Here is a 20,756-nt window from a genome sequence, read left to right as displayed (position 1 = left end):
GTCTGATGATAATATTTATCATAGGAATATGATAAATAACATTCTCTGTACAGACATCCAGCTGTTAAAAAAACAAGAGACAGGACAACCTAAGGCAGTAAGGCTGGGAGAACAATAATGTCAAGCTTTTCTGGTACAGCAGATGTCTGGTGTTCAATGATATGAATATCAATATTCAATTTTCAATATGCTGCCTAGAGTCAGTCTTGGGAGAGATTTCAATTTCCACTCTATAGAATACTGCCAAATATGGGGAATAGAAGTATTAATCCTTCCTAGGGTTGTTGTGTTGAGTGTCTCTGCTTCTGTGAAAATATATGTATAAACAAAAAGGGAACATTTGAGGAAGAAGACAAGCATGGGTTAAGGGGAGTATGCAGACTGGGTATCTGTGGTTCACTCCCACATATGGCAGAAACAATAACCCAGCATCCTCAATGGTTCAACATCTGCTTTATAATCTACCCACTTTGCTCTCTGCTCACATCTGTGGGTTCTTCATCTTCATATTATTTAACCATTTTACCCCCTGGCCTTAGAATCCTGGATCTCCTAAGTCTTAAACTTACTTATCTCAGAGGGGCTTCAAGATGGCTGACTAGAGATATCTGATACTCCTTTCCTCCACAAAGAAGAACCAAAATAGCAGCAGATAGTCACACATCAAATAGATCACCTAAGAGAAAATACTAGAATTCAACAGGGAAATAACAAAGAAATGCCTAAAGCAAGGAAGGAGAGGGAAGCAAGGCAACCTGCTAGGCTGGAATCAGCTGTGAGCCTGGAGAGGCTCCACAATCTGGGGAAAGGGTAAGTGAGTGACCTCCCCACCACTGTGGTCCACATTCCCACCTTGGACTCCTGCAATCTTAGCCACATGAAAACCCTCAACACATGCAGGCTGTGAGGTTAATATAGTGAGCTGCCTGGACACTGTGCAACTGCATTACTCTAAAGGGGGAGCTCATGCCAGGTTCCACACATACCCCAAGTCCTGTGCAGCTGCAGCAAGGCACCGTTTTGAGAGACAGGCCCCCAGCAGACTACATCCTGCTCTGGGGCCCAATAGTCCCTGCATCACCACATCCCTGGAGCCCCACTGGCATTGCCCACATGCAGGTATCACTGCTGGCTGCTGTTGCCAGGGCCGAAGCATGAACCATTAGCAGTAAACCTGCCACCCTAATAACAGGGCTGTCACACATTTAAAAGTGCACTGAAGAAAGGCTACCTTGTTTATACACACCACCTGGGGCTGAAGCAAGCACTCCCTAGCCACGTGTTTACAACTGCTGCCACTAAAAGCAACTTCACCCTCCGCAACAGCAGGGCCACAGTGCAGCCACTGCTTCTCCCACTTAAGCATTCTGCCAGAGGCCTTGGGCTCACTCTGCTCTGGCCTACCACAGCCAATGCTCCCACACACCACTAGGGGACCAGAGGACAGGAGTCCCCGGCCTGGCTCCACCCATCCCCCCACGCTCAAGCATGTTATCTAGCGTCTGGGGATTGCCCGCCCCTTCCATCACTGTCAGCACCTGAGCACTCAGCCCAGAAGCCTAAGGATAGGCCCACCAAACCTGCTGCTACCAGTACAGCTGGCACCCACCTGCACACACCACTTGTGGACATGGGGACTGGCCCATCTAGCCTGTCATAGCCACTACCAACATGAGCAAAGATCACTTGGGAGTCACAGGGTCCCACCACTGCTACTGCCATTGCCCAAACCATGCCCACTGACCAGGGGCCTAAGGACCCACCAACCCACCTAGCCCACCTCTGCCATTCCCAGCACCCAAACAAGCTGCCTAGAGGCTCAAGAATCAGCCCACCTAGGCCTATTAACACTGGTGCCAGTATATGTTGCCCTGAGGCTCAAGGACAAGCATGGTTGGCCTGCCACCACCACAACTAGGACCAAAGGACTGGACCACCTGGCCTCCCTATCCCCAGCAAAAGTTTATCACAGCCTCTACTAACAACCATACCCTAATCCCCCAAGGAAATTACAAACACTACTGAGTCTGTTTACAGCTGAAGAAATCATATGAAGACTACGCTACTGCATGAACCCAGAATCAAAGCTAAAGCACCCTGCCCAACCAACAACACAGATACAGCTTCAGGAAAAAGTACTCCCTTCTAAAAGTAAATTCAAACAATTAGAAGAGGCGACTGCTGTACCACACGTGCAGAATGACTACTGGGTCAGGAAAAAAACTAAGGAGGAAATAAAAAAATTTCTCAAAACAAATGAGAATCAAAACACAACATACCTAAACCTATGGGTGAAAATGCAAAAGCAGTGTTCAAAGGAAAGTTTATAGCAACAAATGCCCACATCAAAAAAAATAGAAAGATTTCTAATGCACAATCTAAGATGTACCTCAAGGAACTAGAAAAGCAAGAAAAAAACAAAATTAGGAGAAGAAAAGAAGTAACAAAGATCAGAGCAGGACTAAATAAAACAGACTAAAAAACACCACAAGGCCAGGCACGGTGGCTCACACCTGTAATCTCAGCACTTTGGGAGGATGAGGCAGGGGGATCACAAGGTCAGGAGATTGAGACCATCCTAGCTAACACAGTGAAACTCCGTCTCTACTAAAAATATGAAAAATTAGCCAGGCATGGTGGCACGTGCCTGTAGTCCCAGCTACTTGGGAGGCTGAGGCAGGAGAATCACTTGAACCCAGAAGGCGGAGGTTTCAGTGAGTTGAGATTGCACCACTGCACTCCAGCCTGGGCAACAGAGCAAGACTCTGTCTCAAAAAACAAAAAAAAAAACAAACAAAAAAAAACACTAAAGATCAAAGAAACAAAAAGTTGATTTTTTGAAAATATAAACAAAATCAATAAACTCCTAGCTAGGCTAACCAAAGAGAGAAGACCTAGATAAATAAAATCAGCAACAAAAACAGACACATTACACTGATACTACAGAGATACAGTTTAGAAGAAAGCTGAAAGCCTATCCTCTAAGATCTAGAAAAAGGTTGTCCACTTTTTTTTTTCTTTTTTCTTTTTTTTTTTTTTAGATGGAGTCTCACTCTAACACCCAGGCTAGAGTGCAGTGGCGCGATCTCGGCTCACTGCAACCTCCACCTCCTGGGTTCAAGCAATTCTCCTGCCTCAGCCTCCGGAGTAGCTGGGATTACAGGTGTGCACCACCACACCCAGCTGATTTTTGTATTTTTAGTAGAGACTAGGTTTCATTGTGTTGGCCAGGCTGGTCTCGAACTCTGGACCTCAAGTGATCCGCCCACCTCAGCCTCCCAAAGTGCTGGGATTATAGGCGGATGTTCACTTTCAAAATTTCGATTAAACATACTATTAGAAGTCCTAGCCAGAGCAATCAGGCAAGACAAACAAATAAAAGGCATCCAGAGCAATCAGGCAAGACAAACAAATAAAAAGCATCCAAATTAGAAAAGAAGTAGTCAAATTATCCCTTTTTGCAGATGACATGATCTTGTATTAAGAAAAACCTAAAGATTCCACCAAAAAACTCTTAAATCTGATAAACTCAGTAAAGTTGTATGATACAAAATCAACATACAAAAATCAAGGGAGCAGAGGGAGCAACATGGTGGTATAGAAAGCTCCACCAATGATCCTCCCCACAGGATCGCCAAGATAGCAATAATCTACACAGAAAAAAAAAAAAAAAAAAAAAAACAGCTTGATAAGATCCAAAAATCAAGTGAGCACTTATAGTACCAGGTTTGAACTTCATATCGCTGAAAGAGGCACTGAATAGATACAAAAACATTCCTGAATTGTGGATGCCACCCCTCCCCCATCTCTGGCAGCAGAGGGAGGGGAGGGAGGGAGAAACACAGCAATTGTGAGGTAGTGAACTCAATGATGCCCTGTTAGAGCAGAAAGGAAAACCAAATCAAACTCAGTTGGTGCTCAGCCACAGAAGGCGCATTTAAACCAGCCCTGGCCAGAGGGGAATTGCCAATCCCAACAGTCCAAACTTGGTGCCTGCAAACCTCACTACCAAGGACTACAGCTCTCCAGGTCTCCAAGTAATCTTGAAAGGCAGTCTAGGATGTAAGGACTGCAACTCTTAGGTGAGCCATAGTGCTGAACTAGGCCCAAGACAGTGAACTGAGGTGGAGGTCGGGGGGCAAGGCAGGGGGTAGGGGTACAGTGCAGGTGCAACATATTTAGACACCAGCTGGGGCAGCCAAGAGAGTGCTGGCATCACCTCTCCCCTAAACACAGGCTCCACAGATCTAGGCTCCAAAAGAGACCCTTTCCTTCTGCTTGAGCAGAAGTGAGGGAAGAATGGGGAGGACTGTGTCTTACATCTAGGATACCAGGCCAGCCACAGTAGTATAGGTCACTGATCAGAGTCATGAGGCCCTGGTTCCAGGCCCTGACTCCCAGACATTTCTAGACACACCTTGCGCCAGAAGGGAGCCCACTGCCTTGAAGGAAAGAACCAACTTCTGTCAGCATTCGTCACCTGCTAACTGAAGAGCCCTTGGACCCTGAATAACCAGCAGTGATACCCAGGTACCACATCGAGGGCCTAGGGTGAACCTCTGAGGCTTGCTGGCTTCAGGTGATACTCAGCACATAACCAGCTGTCGTGGCTACAGGGCAAACTCCTTCTGCTTGAAAAAAGCAGAGGAAAAAGTAAAGGAGACTTCGTCTTGTGCCTCAGGTACCAGCACTGCCACAGAGGAGTAGAGCAACAAGCAAGCTCTTGGGGTCCCCGATCTCAGGACTTGTCTCTTGGACAATATTTCTGGACCTGCCAAAGCTGACTTAAGAGACCTTGGGTCTTAAGGGAACATCAGCAGTAATCTGGCAGTACCCCTCATGGTCTGGGGATGGTGGTAGCTACAGGGTGAGGCTCCTCTGCCTTTGGAATGCAAAAGAAAGAGTAGGAAGAACTGTGTCCTGTGGTTTGATTGCCAGCTCAGCTACACTACAATAGAACCCCACTTAGACTTCTATGGTTTTTGACTCTAGCCACTGACTCCAGTCGCCAACTCCAGTCACTGACTTCTGGACCCACCTGGGGCTTAGGGAACCTCACTCCCCTGAAGGGAATGACAAAGGCCTGGCTGGCTTTGCCACATGCGGATTGTAGAGCCCCAGGGCCTTGAGCAAACATAAGCAATAGACAGGCAGTGGTTATAGCAGGCCTTGGGCAAGACCCTGCAATGTGGCCCAACGCAGTCATAGTGGTGGTGGCCACAGAGGTGCTTATGTCACTCCACCCCCAGCTTTAGTTGGCTCACAACAGACAGAGAGATTCTATGTTTAAGAGCAAGTAAGGTAAACGAACAAGAGTCTGGCTAGTAATCCAGAGAATTCTCCCACATCTTGTCTAAGACCATCAAGGTGGTACCTCTATGACACTGCAAAAACCAAAGCATTACTGGGTTTGGGGTGCCCACTAAAGCAGATACAGCTTAGATCACAACACCCAAGTCCTTTTGAATATCTGGGGAGCCTTGCCAAGAAGGACGGTTACAAGTAAGCCCAGGCAGTGAAGACTACAATAAATGCCTAACCCTTCAGTGCACAGACACCACAAGAAATACACTTCACATACTAGTATCAAAACTATCCAGGAAAACATGGCCTCACCAAATGAATTAAATGAGGCACCACAGACCAATCCTTGTGAAACAGAGTACTTCAATCAGAAAGAAAAGAATATTAATGAGCAATAAATAATCACCTGAGGGTACAAAACTCACTGATAATAGTAAGTACACAGAAAAACACAGAATATTATAAAACTGTAACCGTGGTGTATAAACTACTCTTATCTTAAGTAGAAAGACTAAACAATGAACCAATCAAAAATAATAACTACAACAACTTTTCAAGACATAGTCAATACAATAAGATATAAATAGAAACAACAGAAAGTTCAAAAGCAAGGAAACCAAGTTAAGGTGTAGAGTTTTTACTAGTTGTTTTTTTTTTTTTGCTTGCTTGCTTGCTTGTGTATTTATGTAAATAGTGATAAGTTGTTATCAGATTAAAATAATGCATTATAAGATAGTATTTGCAAGCCTCATGGTAACCTCAAACAAAAAAATGGATGCACAACAAATAAAAAGCAAGAAACTAAATCATATCACCAGAAAAAAAAAAAAAAACACCATCACTAGGGAAAAGGAAGGAAATAAAGAAGAAAGAAAAGACCACAAAACAACCAGAAAACAAACAACAAGATGGCAGACATAAGTTCTTATTATCGATAATAACAGTGAATCTAAACGAACAAAACTCCAATCAAAAGACATACACTGCCCGAATGGATAAAAAAAGAGACCCATTGATCTGTGTCAACAAGAAACACACTTCATCTATGAAGATACACATATTATTTGGCCATAAAAAAGAATGAAATCATTTCATTTGCAGCAACATAGGGACTGAAGGCCATTATCTTAAGTGAAATAAGCCAAGCACAGAAAGACAAATATTGCATGTTCTCACTCATATGTAGGAGTTTAGAAAGTTGATCTCATGGGGTAGAGAGATCAATGATAGATACTTGAGGCTCTGAAGGTTGTGTGTATGTTGAGAGATGAAGAGAGGTTGGTTAATAGGTACACACATACAGTTTTATAGAAGGACTAAGTTCTAATGTTCAGTAGCAGAGTAGGGTGATTATAGTTAACAATAATGTATTATATATTGCAAAATAGCTAGAAGACATGAAATAATTCCAACACCTGGAAGTGATGAATACTCAAAGTGATGGACACCCTAAATACCCTGACTTGATCATTACATATTCCATGCATGTGACAAAATATCACATGTACCCCATAATTATGTGTAGATATGATGTATCGATTTTTAAAAACATCTTCCTTTCCCTGCATTTACTACCAAGCATGGCTATTTCACAGGCAATGGCATCACTTGGAACTCTGCTCCAGCTCATTGATGCCACCTTTGTAACTACCTTCTCTATCTACATTTTCCTGTCCTTCAAACTGTTACATCCCTCAGTTTCCCCTAACATTCCTTTTTCTTACCTACTTCTCCAGTCTAATGTTTTGCTGTCCTAAGAAAAGGCAGATTCCTTCTGGTAACATCTGTTGCCACCAAAATATTTAATAGATGTAGATACTAGAATCTAAATTTTCTTACTCTATTATACACCTCTCATATCTACCTAAACATTTACTAATTTTTATATAGCCCAATTTACCAATTTTTTTTTCTTTTATGGTCAAATCTAAGAACTCTTTGCCTGAGAAGAAGTGTGAATGGCAAATAAGCATATGAAAACATGCTGAGGAGAAGACCCACAGTTCCCATGAAGGAAGCAGATTGCTCCTGCAGGACCTGGGAGACACCCCAAATACTGTGCTGGTATCCACAGCTGAGAGACCCACAGAGAGTTCACATCACAGGACTCTGTGCAGACAATCCCCACTACTGGCCCAGAGCCTGGTAGACTTGCTCAGTGGCTAGATCCAGAAGAGAGATAACAATCATACAGCTTGGCTCGCAGGAAGCCACATCCATAGGAAAAGGGAGAAAGTACTACATCAAGGGAACACACCATGGAACAAAAGAATCTGAACAATAGCCTTGGGTCCTAGACCTTCCTTCTGACAGAGCCTAACCAAATGAGAAGGAACCAGAAAACCAACTCTGGTAATATGACAAAACAAGGTTTTTTAACACCCTCCCAAAAAATCACACTAGCTCACCAGTGATGGACCCAAACCAAGAAGAAACCCCTGATTTACCTGAAAAAGAATTCAGGAGGTTAGTTGTTAAGCTAATCAGAGAGGCACCAGAGAAAGGTGAAGCCCAATGTAGGGAAATACAAAAAATGATACAAGAAGTGAAGGAAGAAATATTCAAGGAAATAGATAGCTTAAATAAAAAAACCATCAACATTTCAGGAAACAATGGACACACTTACATAAATGCAAAATGCTCTGGAAAGTCTCAGCAATAGAACTGAACAAGTGGAAGAAAGAAATTCAGAGCACAAAGACGAGATATTTGAATTAACCCAATCCAACAAAGTCAAAGAAAAAAAACTAAGAAAATATGAACAAAGCCTCCAAGAAGTCCAGGATTATGTTAAATGACCAAACCTAAGAATAATTGGGGTTTCTGAGGAAGGAGAAAAATCTGAATGTTTGGAAAACATATTTGGGGGAATAATCGAGGAAAATTTCCCTGGCCTTGCCAGAGACCTAGACATCCAAATACGAGAAGCAAAAAGAACACCTGGGAAATTCATCACAAAAAGATCATTGCCTATAGACACATTGTCATCAGGTTATCTAAAGTTAAGACAAAGGAAAGAATTTCAAGAGCTGTGAGACAAGAGCACCAGGCAACGTACAGAGGAAAACCTATCAGATTAACAGCAGATTTCTCGGCAGAAACCCTACAAGCTAGAAGGGATTCAGGCCCTATCTTCAGCCTCTTCAAACAAAACCATTATCAGTCAAGAATTTTGTATCCAGTGAAACTAAGCTTCATATAAGAAAGAAAGATACAGTCTTTTTTAGACAAACAAATGCTGAGAGAATTTGCCACTACCAACCCACCACTACAAGAACTGCTAAAAGGAGCTCTAAATCTTGAAATAAATCCTGGAAACACATCAAAACAGAACCTCTTTAAAGCATAAGTCTCACAGGACCTATAAGACAAAAAATACAATTTAAAAGACAAAAACAAGAAACTAAGATATACGGGCAACAAACAGCACAATGAATGGAATGGTACCTCACATCTCAATACTAACATTGAATGTAAATGGCCTAAATGCTCCACTTAAAAGATACAGAATTGAAGAATGGATAAGAATTCACCAACCAACTATCTGCTGCCTTCAAGAGACTCACCTAACACATAAGGACTCATACAAACTTAAGGTAAAGGGGTGGAAAAAGACATTTCAGGCAAATGGACATCAAAAGCGAGCAGGAGTAGCTATTCTTATATCAGAAAAAAACAAACTTTAAAGCAATAGCAGTTTAAAAAGACAAAGAGGAATATTACATAATGATAAAAGGCCTTGTCTAGCAGGAAAATATCACAATCCTAAACATATATGTACCTAACACTGGAGTTCCCGAATTTATCAAACAATGACTAATAGACCTAAGAAATGAGATAGACAGCAACACAACAATAGTGGGGGACTTCAATACTCCACTGACAGCACTAGACAGGTCATCAAGACAGCAAGTCAACAAGGAAACAATGGATTTAAACTATACCCTGAAACAAATGGACTTAACAGATATATACAGAACATTCCATCCAACAACCGCAGAATATACATCCAAGAGTGCATGGAACTTTTCCTAAGAGAGACCATATGATAGGCCACAAAACTAGTCTCAATAAATTTTTTTTAAAAATTGAAAATATATTAAGCACTTACTCAGACCACAGTGGAATAAAACTGGAAATCAACTCCAAAAGGAACTTTCAAAACCATCAAATAAATGGACATTAAATAACCTACTCCTGAATGAGCATTGGGTCAAAAATGAAATCAAGATGGAAATTTAAAATTCTTCAAATTGAACAACAGTGACACAACCTATCAAAACCTCTGGGAAAAAGCAAAGGTGGTGTTAAGAGGAAAGTTAATTGTCCTAAATGCCTACATTGAAAAGTCTGAAAGAGCACAGACAATCTAAGGTCATACCTCAGGGAACTAGAGAAACAAGAACAAACCAAACCCAAACCCAGCAGAAGAAAGGAAATAACCAACATCAGAACTAAATGAAATTGAAACAAACAAAAAAAGAGGAACACAAAAGATAAATGAAACAAAAAGCTGGTTCTTTGAAAAGATAATAAAATTGATAGAACAAAACAAGAGAGAAAATCCAAATGAGCTCTATAAGAAATGAAATGGGAGATATTACAACTGACACCACAGAAATACAAAAGATCATTCAAGGCTACTATGAACACCTTCGTGCACATAAACTAGAAAACCTAGAAGAAATGGATAAATAACTGGAAAGATACAATCCTCCTAGCTTAAATCAGGAAGAATTAGATACCCTTAACAGACCAATAACAAGCCATGAGATTGAGATGGTAATTACAAAATTACCAACAAAAAAAGTCCAGAACCAGACAAATTCACAGCAGAATTCTACCAGACATTCAAATAAGAATTGGTACCAATCCTATTGACACTATTCCACAAGATAGAGAAAGAGGGAACCTTCCCTAATTCATTCTATGAAGCCAGCATCACCCTAATACCAAAACCAAGAAAGGATATAACCAAAAAAGAAAACTACAGACCAATATCCCTGATGAACTTAGATGCTAAAATCCTTAACAAAATACTAGCTAACCGAATCCAACAACATATCAAAAAGATAATTCACCATGATCAAGTGGCTTTCATACCAGGGATACAGGGATGGCTTAACATATGCAAGTCAATAAATGTGATATACCACATAAACAGAATTTAAAACAAAAATCACACGATCATCTCAATAGGTGCTGAAAAAGCATTCGACAAAATCCAGCATCTCTTTATGATTAAAACCCTCAGCACAACCAGCGTACAAGGGATATACCCCAATATAGTAAAAGCCATCTATGACAAACCCACAGCCAACATAATACTGCATGGGGAAAAGTTGAAAGCATTCCCTCTGAGAACTAGAAAAAGACAAAGATGCCTACTCTCACCACTCCTATTCAATATAGTACTGGAAGTCCTAGCCAGAGCAATCAGACAAGAGAAAGAAATAAAGGGCATCCAAATCAGTAAAGAGGAAGTCAAACTGTCACTGTTTACTGACGATATGACTGTTTACCTAGAAAATCCCAAAGACTCCTCAAGAAAGCTCCTAGAACTGATAAAAGAATTCAGCAAAGTTTCCAGATACGAGATTAATGTACACAAATCAGTAGCTCTTCTATACACCAACAACGATCAAGCAGAGAATTAAATCAAGAACTCAACCCCTTTTAAAATAGCTGCAAAAAATAAAAAATAAAATACTTAGGAATATACCTAAACAAGGAGGTGAAAGACCTCTAGAAGGAAAACTACAAAACACTGCTGAAAGAAATCATAGATGACACAAACAAACGGAAACACATCCCATGCCATTGATTCTATCCATTGATAGAACCCATCACCATCCCATGGATGGGTAGAGTCAATATTGTGACAATGACCATACTGCCAAAAGCTATCTACACATTCAGTGCAATTCCCATCAAACTAACATCATCATTCTTCTCAGAATTTAAAACAAAATCTAAAATTCATATGGAATCAAAAAAGAGCCCACGTAGCCAAAGCGAGACTAAGCAAAAAGAACAAATCTGGAGGCATCACATTACCTGATTTCAAACTATACTATAAGGCCATAGTCACCAAAACATCATGGTACTGGTACAAAAAACAGGCATATAGACCAATGGAAAAGAATAGAGAACCCAGAAATAAACTCAAATACTTATAGCCAACTGATCCTTGACAAAGCAAACAAAAACATAAAGTGGGGAAAGGACACCCTTTTCTATCTTTTTTTTTTTTTTTTTTGAGACAATGTCTTGCTCTGTCACCCAGGCTGGAGTGCAGTGGTGCAACCTCGGCTCACTGCAACCTCCACCTCCCAGATTCAAGCAATTCTACTGCCTCAGCCTCCTGGGTAACTGGGATTACAGGTGCCTACCACCACGGCCAGCTAATTTTTTGTATTTTTAGTAAAGATGTGGTTTCACGACGTTGGCCAGGCTGGTCTCGAACTCCTGACATCATGATCCGCCCACCTCAGCCTCCCAAAGTGCTGGGATTACAGGCATGAGTCACCACACGCGGCCAGGACACCCTTTTCAACAAATGGTGCTGGGATACTTGGCTAACCACATGTAGGAGAATGAAACTGGATCTTCATTTCTCACCTTATACAAAAATCAACTCAAGATAGATCAAGGACTTAAATATAACACCTGAAACTACAGAAATTCTAGAAGATAACATTGGAATAACTCTTCTAGACATTGGCTTAGGCAAGGATTTATTGACCAAGAACCCAAAAGCAAATGCAATAAAAACAAAGATAAATTGCTGGGACTTAATTAAACTAAAAAACTTGTACACAGCAAAAGGAACAGTCAGCAGAGTAAACAGACAACCCACAGAGAGGGAAAAAGTCTTCACAATCTATACATCTGACAAAGGACTAATATCCAGAATCTACAACAAATGCAAACAAATTAGCAAGAAAAAAACAAATAATCTCATCAAGAAGTGGGCTAAGGACCTGAATAAACAATTCTCAAAAGAAGATATACTAATGGCCAACAAACATGAAAAAATGCTCAAAATCACTAATGATCAGGGAAATGCAAATCAAAACCACAATGTGATGCCACCTTACTCCTGCAAGAATGGCCACAATCAAAAAGTCCAAAAATCGTAGATGTTGGCATGGATGCGGTGAACAAGGAACACTTCTACATTGCTGGTGGGAATGTAAACTAGTACAACCACTATGGAAAACAGTGTGAAGACTCCTTAAAGAACCAAAGCAGAACTAGCATTTGATCCAGCAATCTCACTACTGGGTATCTAACCAGAGGAAAAGAAGTCATTATACGAACAAGATACTTGCACATGCATGTTTATAGCAGCACAATTCACAACTGCAAAAACGTGGAACCAACCCAAATGCCCATCAATCAATGAGTGGATAAAGAAACTGTGAGATATATATATATATATATATATATATATATATATATACACACACACACACACACATACGTATATATATATATATACATACGTAGGAATACGACTCAGTCATACAAAGGAATGAATTAACAGCATTTGCAGTGACCTGGATGAGATTGGAGACTACTATTCTAAGTGAAATAACTCAGAAATGGAAAACCAAACATCGTATCCTCTGATTCATAAGTGGAAGTTAAGCTGTGAGGATGCAAAGGCATAAGAATGACACAATGAATTTTGAGGAATCAGGGGAAAGGATGGGAAGGGGGTGAGGGATAAAAGACTACAAATAGGGTGCAGTGTATATTGCTCAGGCGATGGGTGCACCAAAATCTCACAAATCACCACTAGAGAACTTACGTAACCAAACAACACCTGTTCCCAAATAACCTATGGAAATTTTAAAAATTGTTTTAAAGATGATGAACATCATTTGTCATTAGGGAAATGCAAATTAAAACAATGATATGCCACTATATGCCTATTAGAATGACTTTTTAAAATGATAATACCCAATGCAGTCAAGGATACAGAGCAACTAGAGCTCTCATTACTGTGTGTATAAGTGTCACACATCTGCTCTGGAAAGCAGAATGGCAGTTTCTTATAAAGTTAAACATAGTTACCATATGACTCAGCAATTCCACTTTTAGATATTTATGCAAGAGAAATGAAAATTGTTTATACAAAAATCTGTACACAAATATTAATAGTGGCTTTATTCATAATTGCCAAAATGGAAACAACCCAAATGATCTTCACCTAGGGAATGAGTAAACAAACTGCGGTACATCTATACAATGGAATAGTACTCAACAATTAAAAAAAAAGAATGAACTACTAATACATGCAACAAATGAATGAATCTCAAATGCACTTTGTTGAATACAAGAAACCAGGCCCAGGATTACATTTATATAACACTCTGGAAAAGGCAAAATGATAGGGATAGAGATAGGGATAGATCCATGATTGTCAGAACCTGGGGATGAAGGAGAAATTGACTACAAAGGGCAGCAGAGGAAATATTCGAGGGTGATTAAACTATTCTGTATCCTGATTGTGGTAGTAGATACAAGCCTGTATGCATTTTTAAAAATCCATACCACTGTAATAGTTTATAAGAGTACATTTTACCATACGCAAATTTTAAGATATACTTAGAAAAAAACAGAAGTGTGGGTAAGGATGTGGAACAAAGTAATATTTATATAGTCTGGCATAAAACTGAAAACAGTTTGGCATCATCTTAATAGAGTTGAATATGGACATATCTTATGAACTGGCAATTTTACCCCACAGAAAAGCTTATACATCTATACCAGAAAACATTCATATATAACAGCACTGTTTGTAATTGCAAAAGTCTGAAAACAACCCAAATCTCCACTGGCAGGAAGATGGATTAATATATTGAAAAACATTGAGGATTAATACTCAGTCCATGGGGAGCAGGTAACAGATTATTCCTGTTGCATAACTTTTGCAGTAGTTTCTGTTGGCCAGCTCTTAATTCTACAACCTCCCATCAATTTTGTGACCCCCAGTCCTTGCAGTAAAGTTTCCTTTTTTCTTATGATGGCCTGATCTGGTTTATGTTTCTAGCAGCCAAGAACCCCTAAAGGTTCAAAACCCAATCCAAACTTAACATCTCCCTTCAACACACGTAGACCCATCACCTTCCAAATCATTAACACTCAAACCAGGCATCACTTTAACAACTCCATGTACCTTATCACCCTGTCATTTCCCCCTTTTCAACATGTCACACACCTGTCTGAAATAAATGCAGACCTCTGTGAAATCACAGCAGCAGACAAATCTGTTTAAATCCTGCTAAATCTGTTTAAATCCTGCTCATTCTTCAAGAACTAGTTCAAAGTCAGCTCTTTTCTTATCCCCATCTCCTGTGCCTAGCCAGGTATAACTACTCCTCATTCTTAAGTTTTATACCACAATTTCCATATTTTCCTGCCCTTATTAATGCATCCGACTGATGTTTATTATGTACCTACTATGGGTCGAAATTTTTTCTTAAGGCTGGAAATACAGTGATAAACCAAATAGACATTAATCTTTGTCTAGTGAGGAGACAGGCCATGAACAAAATAATAAGTAAAATGTATAGTAGGTTAGAAAGTGATAGGTACTATGGAGGAAACAGTCAACAGAGAAGGGCCTAGCAAATAGCATGGAGTGTGCCATTTCAGATAAGATGGGCACAGAAGGCTTCGAAGAGAAGGTAACACTTGAAAAAAGGCCAGAAGCAACTGAGGAAGTGGACCAATTGGCTATCTTAGGGAAGATCATTCAAGACGGAGGTAACAGCAAATACTAAATCCCCAAGTTTGAAACATGCCAGATTTTTGGTAAAAGAATGAAGAGGCAGAGTGAGCAAGGGAAAGAATAGTAGGAGAGGAAGTAAGAGAGGTAATGAAGGACCAGCATATGGAAACCTTATTGAGCCCACAGGAATCCAGGCTTTTCTCTGATTCCAGCTGAAAGTCATTGAAGAGTTTTCAGCAAAGATGGTCTAACTTAGTTTTAGCAGGCTCGTTCAGGGTCAAAAACAGACTGCGGGAGTAAGGGCAGAAGGAGGGAGACAAATAAATAAGTTAGCATCCTTTAGCAAGGTGTGGGAAAGAGAGTAGATTTTTAATCTCCCTAAGCTCCTCTCAAAAGTAGAAAAAGGAACTAGGGTGTATATGAAAACAAATAAAAATTAATTCAAAGACAATATCATTGACAAACAAAGTGACAAAGGAATCCCTCACGAAACCAGAATACAAGATGAATGTAAGGAGAATGTAGGAGCTCTGGGAAAAAGAAGGGAAGACAGAGATTTTTGATGGTCGTAAGAGCTAAGGAACTCAGAAATTACCAAGTCATCACCATGAAGAGGAGGAGTCCTTGATGGGAATGGAAAGCTCACTGACCCAATCCGAGAAAAACAGTTGAAACAGGAGGTGACTTCTCAGCCCCCAACCTGAGGTGAGTGCAGGAGGGCTGCAGGGAGATTTCAGTTGCTGGACAGCCTGGTCCCAGAGGCTCTCTGAGAAAGTAAAGAACTCTGCACTGAGGACATACCCCAAGGTAGGAACTCTAGGGTTTATAAAAAGGGGAAAAAAAGAAAAAGAAAGAGATAGTACCATCCATATTGAAGGGGGTGGAAGCAGGGGAAGCCAATAAAGGAAATTTTCAGAATAAATGAAGAAACAGCTGCACCAAGCTACATCATTTAGTTCTACCATGTTCTTTAAATATTTCAAAATAACAATAGAAGGGGGAGCCCAAGAGCTTTGAAGCCTGGGCAACCATTCTGGTTGAACTCTCAGGCAACTCCTTGCAAAAGTACAGGCACATTTACTTCACTTAAACATGAGTACCAGAAAAGGAAAACATTCAATTTAATATGCAAAGATATTGGATTTTTAAACATTTTCTCCTTTACATGGAACAAAGGTGACAGGATAGCATGTAATGATTATAAGCTTTGGTGATATAGCTATCAAATTTGAAGGAAGAAGGGGAGATGGTAAGAAAAGCAGAATAAGCTTGTTGGTTGCCTTATAAGGGTAAAAGTAAATTACTTTAGAATATACATTCTGGGAGAGGGTGGGGTGGCAAGAAAAGGTTACTAACTAACTTAATACTCCTCATGGAAGATAACCAGTAGACAGTAGCCAAAAGCCCTGGGATAGGGAGGCAAGGAACAGTTTGCCTATTAGAACCCTAGAGCCTCTGCAAGAATGGATAAGAACAATGTTGGAACTGTAAGTCACACTCCAAGTCAACAAGCCACATTAACAAACACTTGAATAGCTTAGGAAAAGTGCCCTTGGTAAGGCAAGGAACTTACCCTGCAGTAAGGAGAAGCCAGAAACCACATGTGCAGCATTTGGGGGGACACAAGTCAGTGTTAGTTTAGGAAGCAGATGGAGATGTGACAGGACCAGCTCTTTCATATGTTTCCATGAAATTAAATCTAATTTTTTATGGGGCAGACAAAAGACCTGTTACATAGAAAACAGAGTGTCTATTTTTGAATACAAGAAGTGTCAAAAGCTTCTGTGAACAGTAATATGGCAGAGCAGGAAAAAAAATATGGGCTTGAAATCAAACAGACAGACCTAATTTGAATTCTAGTTTCACCAGTAACTGAGTTATCTTTGGTAAATTCCTCATCTTCTCTGAGCTTCAATTTTCTCATCTCTACAATGTCCCTAATAATATATACCTCACAGTATCATTGTAAGGATTGGCATGTTGAGGAATTAGATACATTTTAGTGTTCCCCTTCCCCCTAGCCATTCTTTAAAGACATTGAGATAAACTCTCTAATCACCTTTAAAGATCAAGTATAAATATATCCTGACACGTTGGAAAACTACTTGTTCTGTCCTCAGAGTTTAAAACAGCTAGCTCTTAGGCTCCAGGAAATTATTTTTGTTAAAATTTAATTTTTGTATCAAATAACACTTTCTATTCTGGAAAAATATTAACAATGTTTTTAACAGCTTTTTATAGCTCCTGGTCTACTGTCTTGTCATAGACCATTAAGCAGTTGTTGCATTCCATTTGTGGTTGATGTTGTCTTTGCTTTGCTTTTACTGTGCCATATTGGTCTGCAAACCCTGTGAGAAAACTCCCAGATGAAAGGCCCTTCATCAATGCAAGACATTAGTATTCTATCTTTTAGAAGAAGAGTTTACTCTCTAGGCATATGGAATTGAATCTAATTAAGGGCATTTGCATCATTTAGTTCTACCAAAAGTGAGGCTGTCATTCTGTCATATTAATTTTATTTTTGTCACCTCAATGTTTAATAGCTGGATCTAAAAAGCTAGGCCATGCGGGAGAATAGTGAGGAAGATGTTGGGAACAGTATCATCATCCAATTCATATTTTGGCAATCTGAGGGGTTCCATGCACCAACCTCTGGTGTTTACACAGCCACATGAGTCCAACAGCCCAGTTTTCCACAATGTGATGCAGCTCCAGGTGGCAGAAAAAATCACACTCAGTAGACAAATACACAAAATAGTCTGATTGAGGGAAATTAGAAACAGTGGGACTCTTTTCTGGCCAAAAAGTGAAGGGGGAGAATTACAGACCTGCCAGACAGCAAATAACCACTACTTCTAGCTTGAAAGAAGTAACTGTGTGCCAATGAGCACGTTATTTTTACAGGAGCAGAATAATATCCCCTGAATAAGCCAGTCAAATTTCCATGACTTCATACCATGTCACTCCCGTGCTTAAAACCATCCTCATTGACCTTAATGTTAAAACCAAAATCCTTATAAGGACTTACATCAAGGATTTCAAACTCAGGCCCGATACTAGATGATAAATGACAACTGATCCCAGGCCTGTACGTCAGGAAGCAATAGGAAGTGATGGAGACTGTGGGGAATGTCAGGGCACAAGGCCCATATCACAGGAGTAGCCTTCCTGCAGTTCTACCTGATTTGTTGGACATGGAATAGAACAGTACTGCCAGACCTTCTGACTGTTCAAGGGAAGCCAGAAAGCTGGATTTTAAAATTTGATTTTTTAAGTAGTTCAAATTTCAAATACTGTATGAGTTGATAGTCTGAAGAACAAACATAAGCACAGTTAGCCTACAGACTATCATTTTGCAACTTTCACGCATGCCCAGAACTAGAGAGAGAGAAAGATTAGATATGAATAGACATAGATATAGGCATTAAAAAGATATATATATAGAGAGAGATACATCTCTATATATCTCACAGGTAGACACATAGTAGACAATTTATATATGGGAGAATTTTCAAACCAAGACAAGAATAAAAAACCAGGACAATTTGCATCATCCAGCCTGTATTCCTTTAATCATTTGGGCAGGGGCTGAGCTGAAGTGTCACTTGGTACTGATTATAAAAAGAGAAGCTCATTAGGCAAATGTAAGATATTATCAAGACTATAGGTGAATTCCTTTTTTTTTTTTTTTTTTTTTTTTTTTTTTTTTTTTTTTTTGACAGAGTTTCACTCTTGTTGCCCAGGCTGAAGTGCAATGGCACGATCTCAGCTCACTGCAACTTCTGCCTCCTGGGTTTGAGTGATTCTCCTGCCTCAGTCTCCCAAGTAGCTGGGATTACAGGCACCCACCACCACACCCGGTTAATTTTGTATTTTTAGCAGAGACGGGGTTTCTCCATGTTGGTCAGGCTGGTCTTAAACTCCTCACTTCAGGTGATCCACCCACCTCGGCCTCCCAAAGTGCTGGGATTACAGGCGTGAGCCACCATGCCCAGCCAAGGTGTATTCTTAACTTCTTAAAATTACTTGATTCAAGAAACTTCTGTATATATACTAATACACAAGGTAATTATGTATTAGCCAATATAAAAACTTCATTAAGACATATATTAGATTGTTGTTTTTGTTCTATGTCCTGAATACCTCAGTGTTCTGAATTGTTGCTGTTTAAAAAACAGGTACGGGCTTTGCAGACGCTGCCGCCGAGGAAAGTCCTGTACTACTAGCCATGGTCAACCCTACCGTGTTCTTCGACATTGCCGTCGACGGTGAGCCCTTGGGCCGCGTCTCCTTCAAGCTGTTTGCAGACAAGGTTCCAAAGACAGCAGAAAATTTTCATGCTCTGAGCACTGGAGAGAAAGGATTTGGTTATAAGGGTTCCTGCTTTCACAGAATTATTCCAGGGTTTATGTGTCAGGGTGGTGACTTCACACGCCATAATGGCACTGGTGGCAAGTCCATCTATGGGGAGAAATTTAAAGGTGAAAACTTCATCCTAAAGCATACAGGTCCTGGCATCTTGTCCATGGCAAATGCTGGACCCAACACAAATGGTTCCCAGTTTTTCATCTGCACTGCCAAGACTGAGTGGTTGGATGGCAAGCATGTGGTCTTTGGCAAAGTGAAAGAAGGCATGAATATTGTGGAGGCCATGGAGCGCTTTGGGTCCAGGAATGGCAAGACCAGCAAGAAGATCACCATTGCTGACTGTGGACAACTCGAATAAGTTTGACTTGTGTTTTATCTTAACCACCAGACCATTCCTTCTGTAGCTCAGGAGAGTACCCCCCCACCCCATTTGCTCGCAGTATCCTAGAATCTTTGTGCTCTCGCTGCAGTTCCCTTTGGGTTCCATGTTTTCCTTGTTCTCTCCCATGCCTAGCTGGATTGCAGAGTTAAGTTTATGATTATGAAATAAAAACTAAGTAACAACAACAACAACAAAAAAAAAAAAAAAAAAAAAAAAAAAAAAAAAAAAAAAAACAGGTACGGTGGCTCATGCCTGTAATCCCCGCACTTTGGGAGGCTGAGGTGGGCAGATCACCTGAGGTCAGGAGCTCGAGGCCAGCCTGACCAACATGATGAAACCCCATCTCTACTAAAAATACAAAAATTAGCCGGATGTGGGGGTGCACACCTGTAATCCCAGTTGCTCGGGAGGCTAAGGCAGGAGAATCTCTTGAACCTGGGAGGCGGAGGTTGCAGTGAGTCAAGATCGCACCACTGCACTCCAGCCCTGGGGGATAAAGTGAGACTCTGCCTCCAAAAAAAAAGAAAAAAAAATGTTAATGGTAACAGTATAAAAACTAGAAGTTCACTCCTGCCACATTTTCATATCTTAAGAAATGCTGATGTATATCAAACTGCCCTTAGAATTTCAAGAGAATCTATATGTTTAGAATGTATAAATATTGTATGCTCTTCTAAAGTTGTCATATATTAGATACGTATTTTTTTCTCTAAAGAGATTTTTTTTTAACCTTTAGATATCTATCATTCATCGCAGAGTTGTTAAGCATTTATTATGGGAATGCAGTATCTAGCGAGACTGATAAGGCCCCTGTCTCCAATGAGCTTACTGTCTGGGATAGGGGCAAGAAATAATAAGTAAAGAAATTAACAACACATCTTCAGATTCTTTGGATTGGGTAGTCAAGGAAAGCCACCCCGAGGAGGTGACATCAGAGTTGACATGGAAAAAACTGAAAGG

General features: G+C 40.3%; 1 protein-coding gene across 1 annotated transcript; it reads left to right on the top strand.

The window, feature by feature from the left end:
- Window positions 1-19,234: 19,234 nt before the first annotated feature.
- Window positions 19,235-19,978, top strand: LOC126946729 (peptidyl-prolyl cis-trans isomerase A-like). The gene has a single exon (XM_050777386.1). The coding sequence runs from the start codon at window positions 19,275-19,277 to the stop codon at window positions 19,770-19,772; it is 498 nt and encodes a 165-aa protein (XP_050633343.1). The 5' UTR covers window positions 19,235-19,274; the 3' UTR covers window positions 19,773-19,978.
- The last annotated feature ends 778 nt before the right edge of the window (window positions 19,979-20,756 follow it).

The sequence above is a fragment of the Macaca thibetana genome, chromosome X, assembly GCF_024542745.1.
Source record: "Macaca thibetana thibetana isolate TM-01 chromosome X, ASM2454274v1, whole genome shotgun sequence".
Taxonomy (NCBI): Eukaryota; Metazoa; Chordata; class Mammalia; order Primates; family Cercopithecidae; genus Macaca; species Macaca thibetana.
Note: the sequence above shows the minus strand (reverse complement) of the source record. Positions and strands in the feature narration are given on the sequence as shown.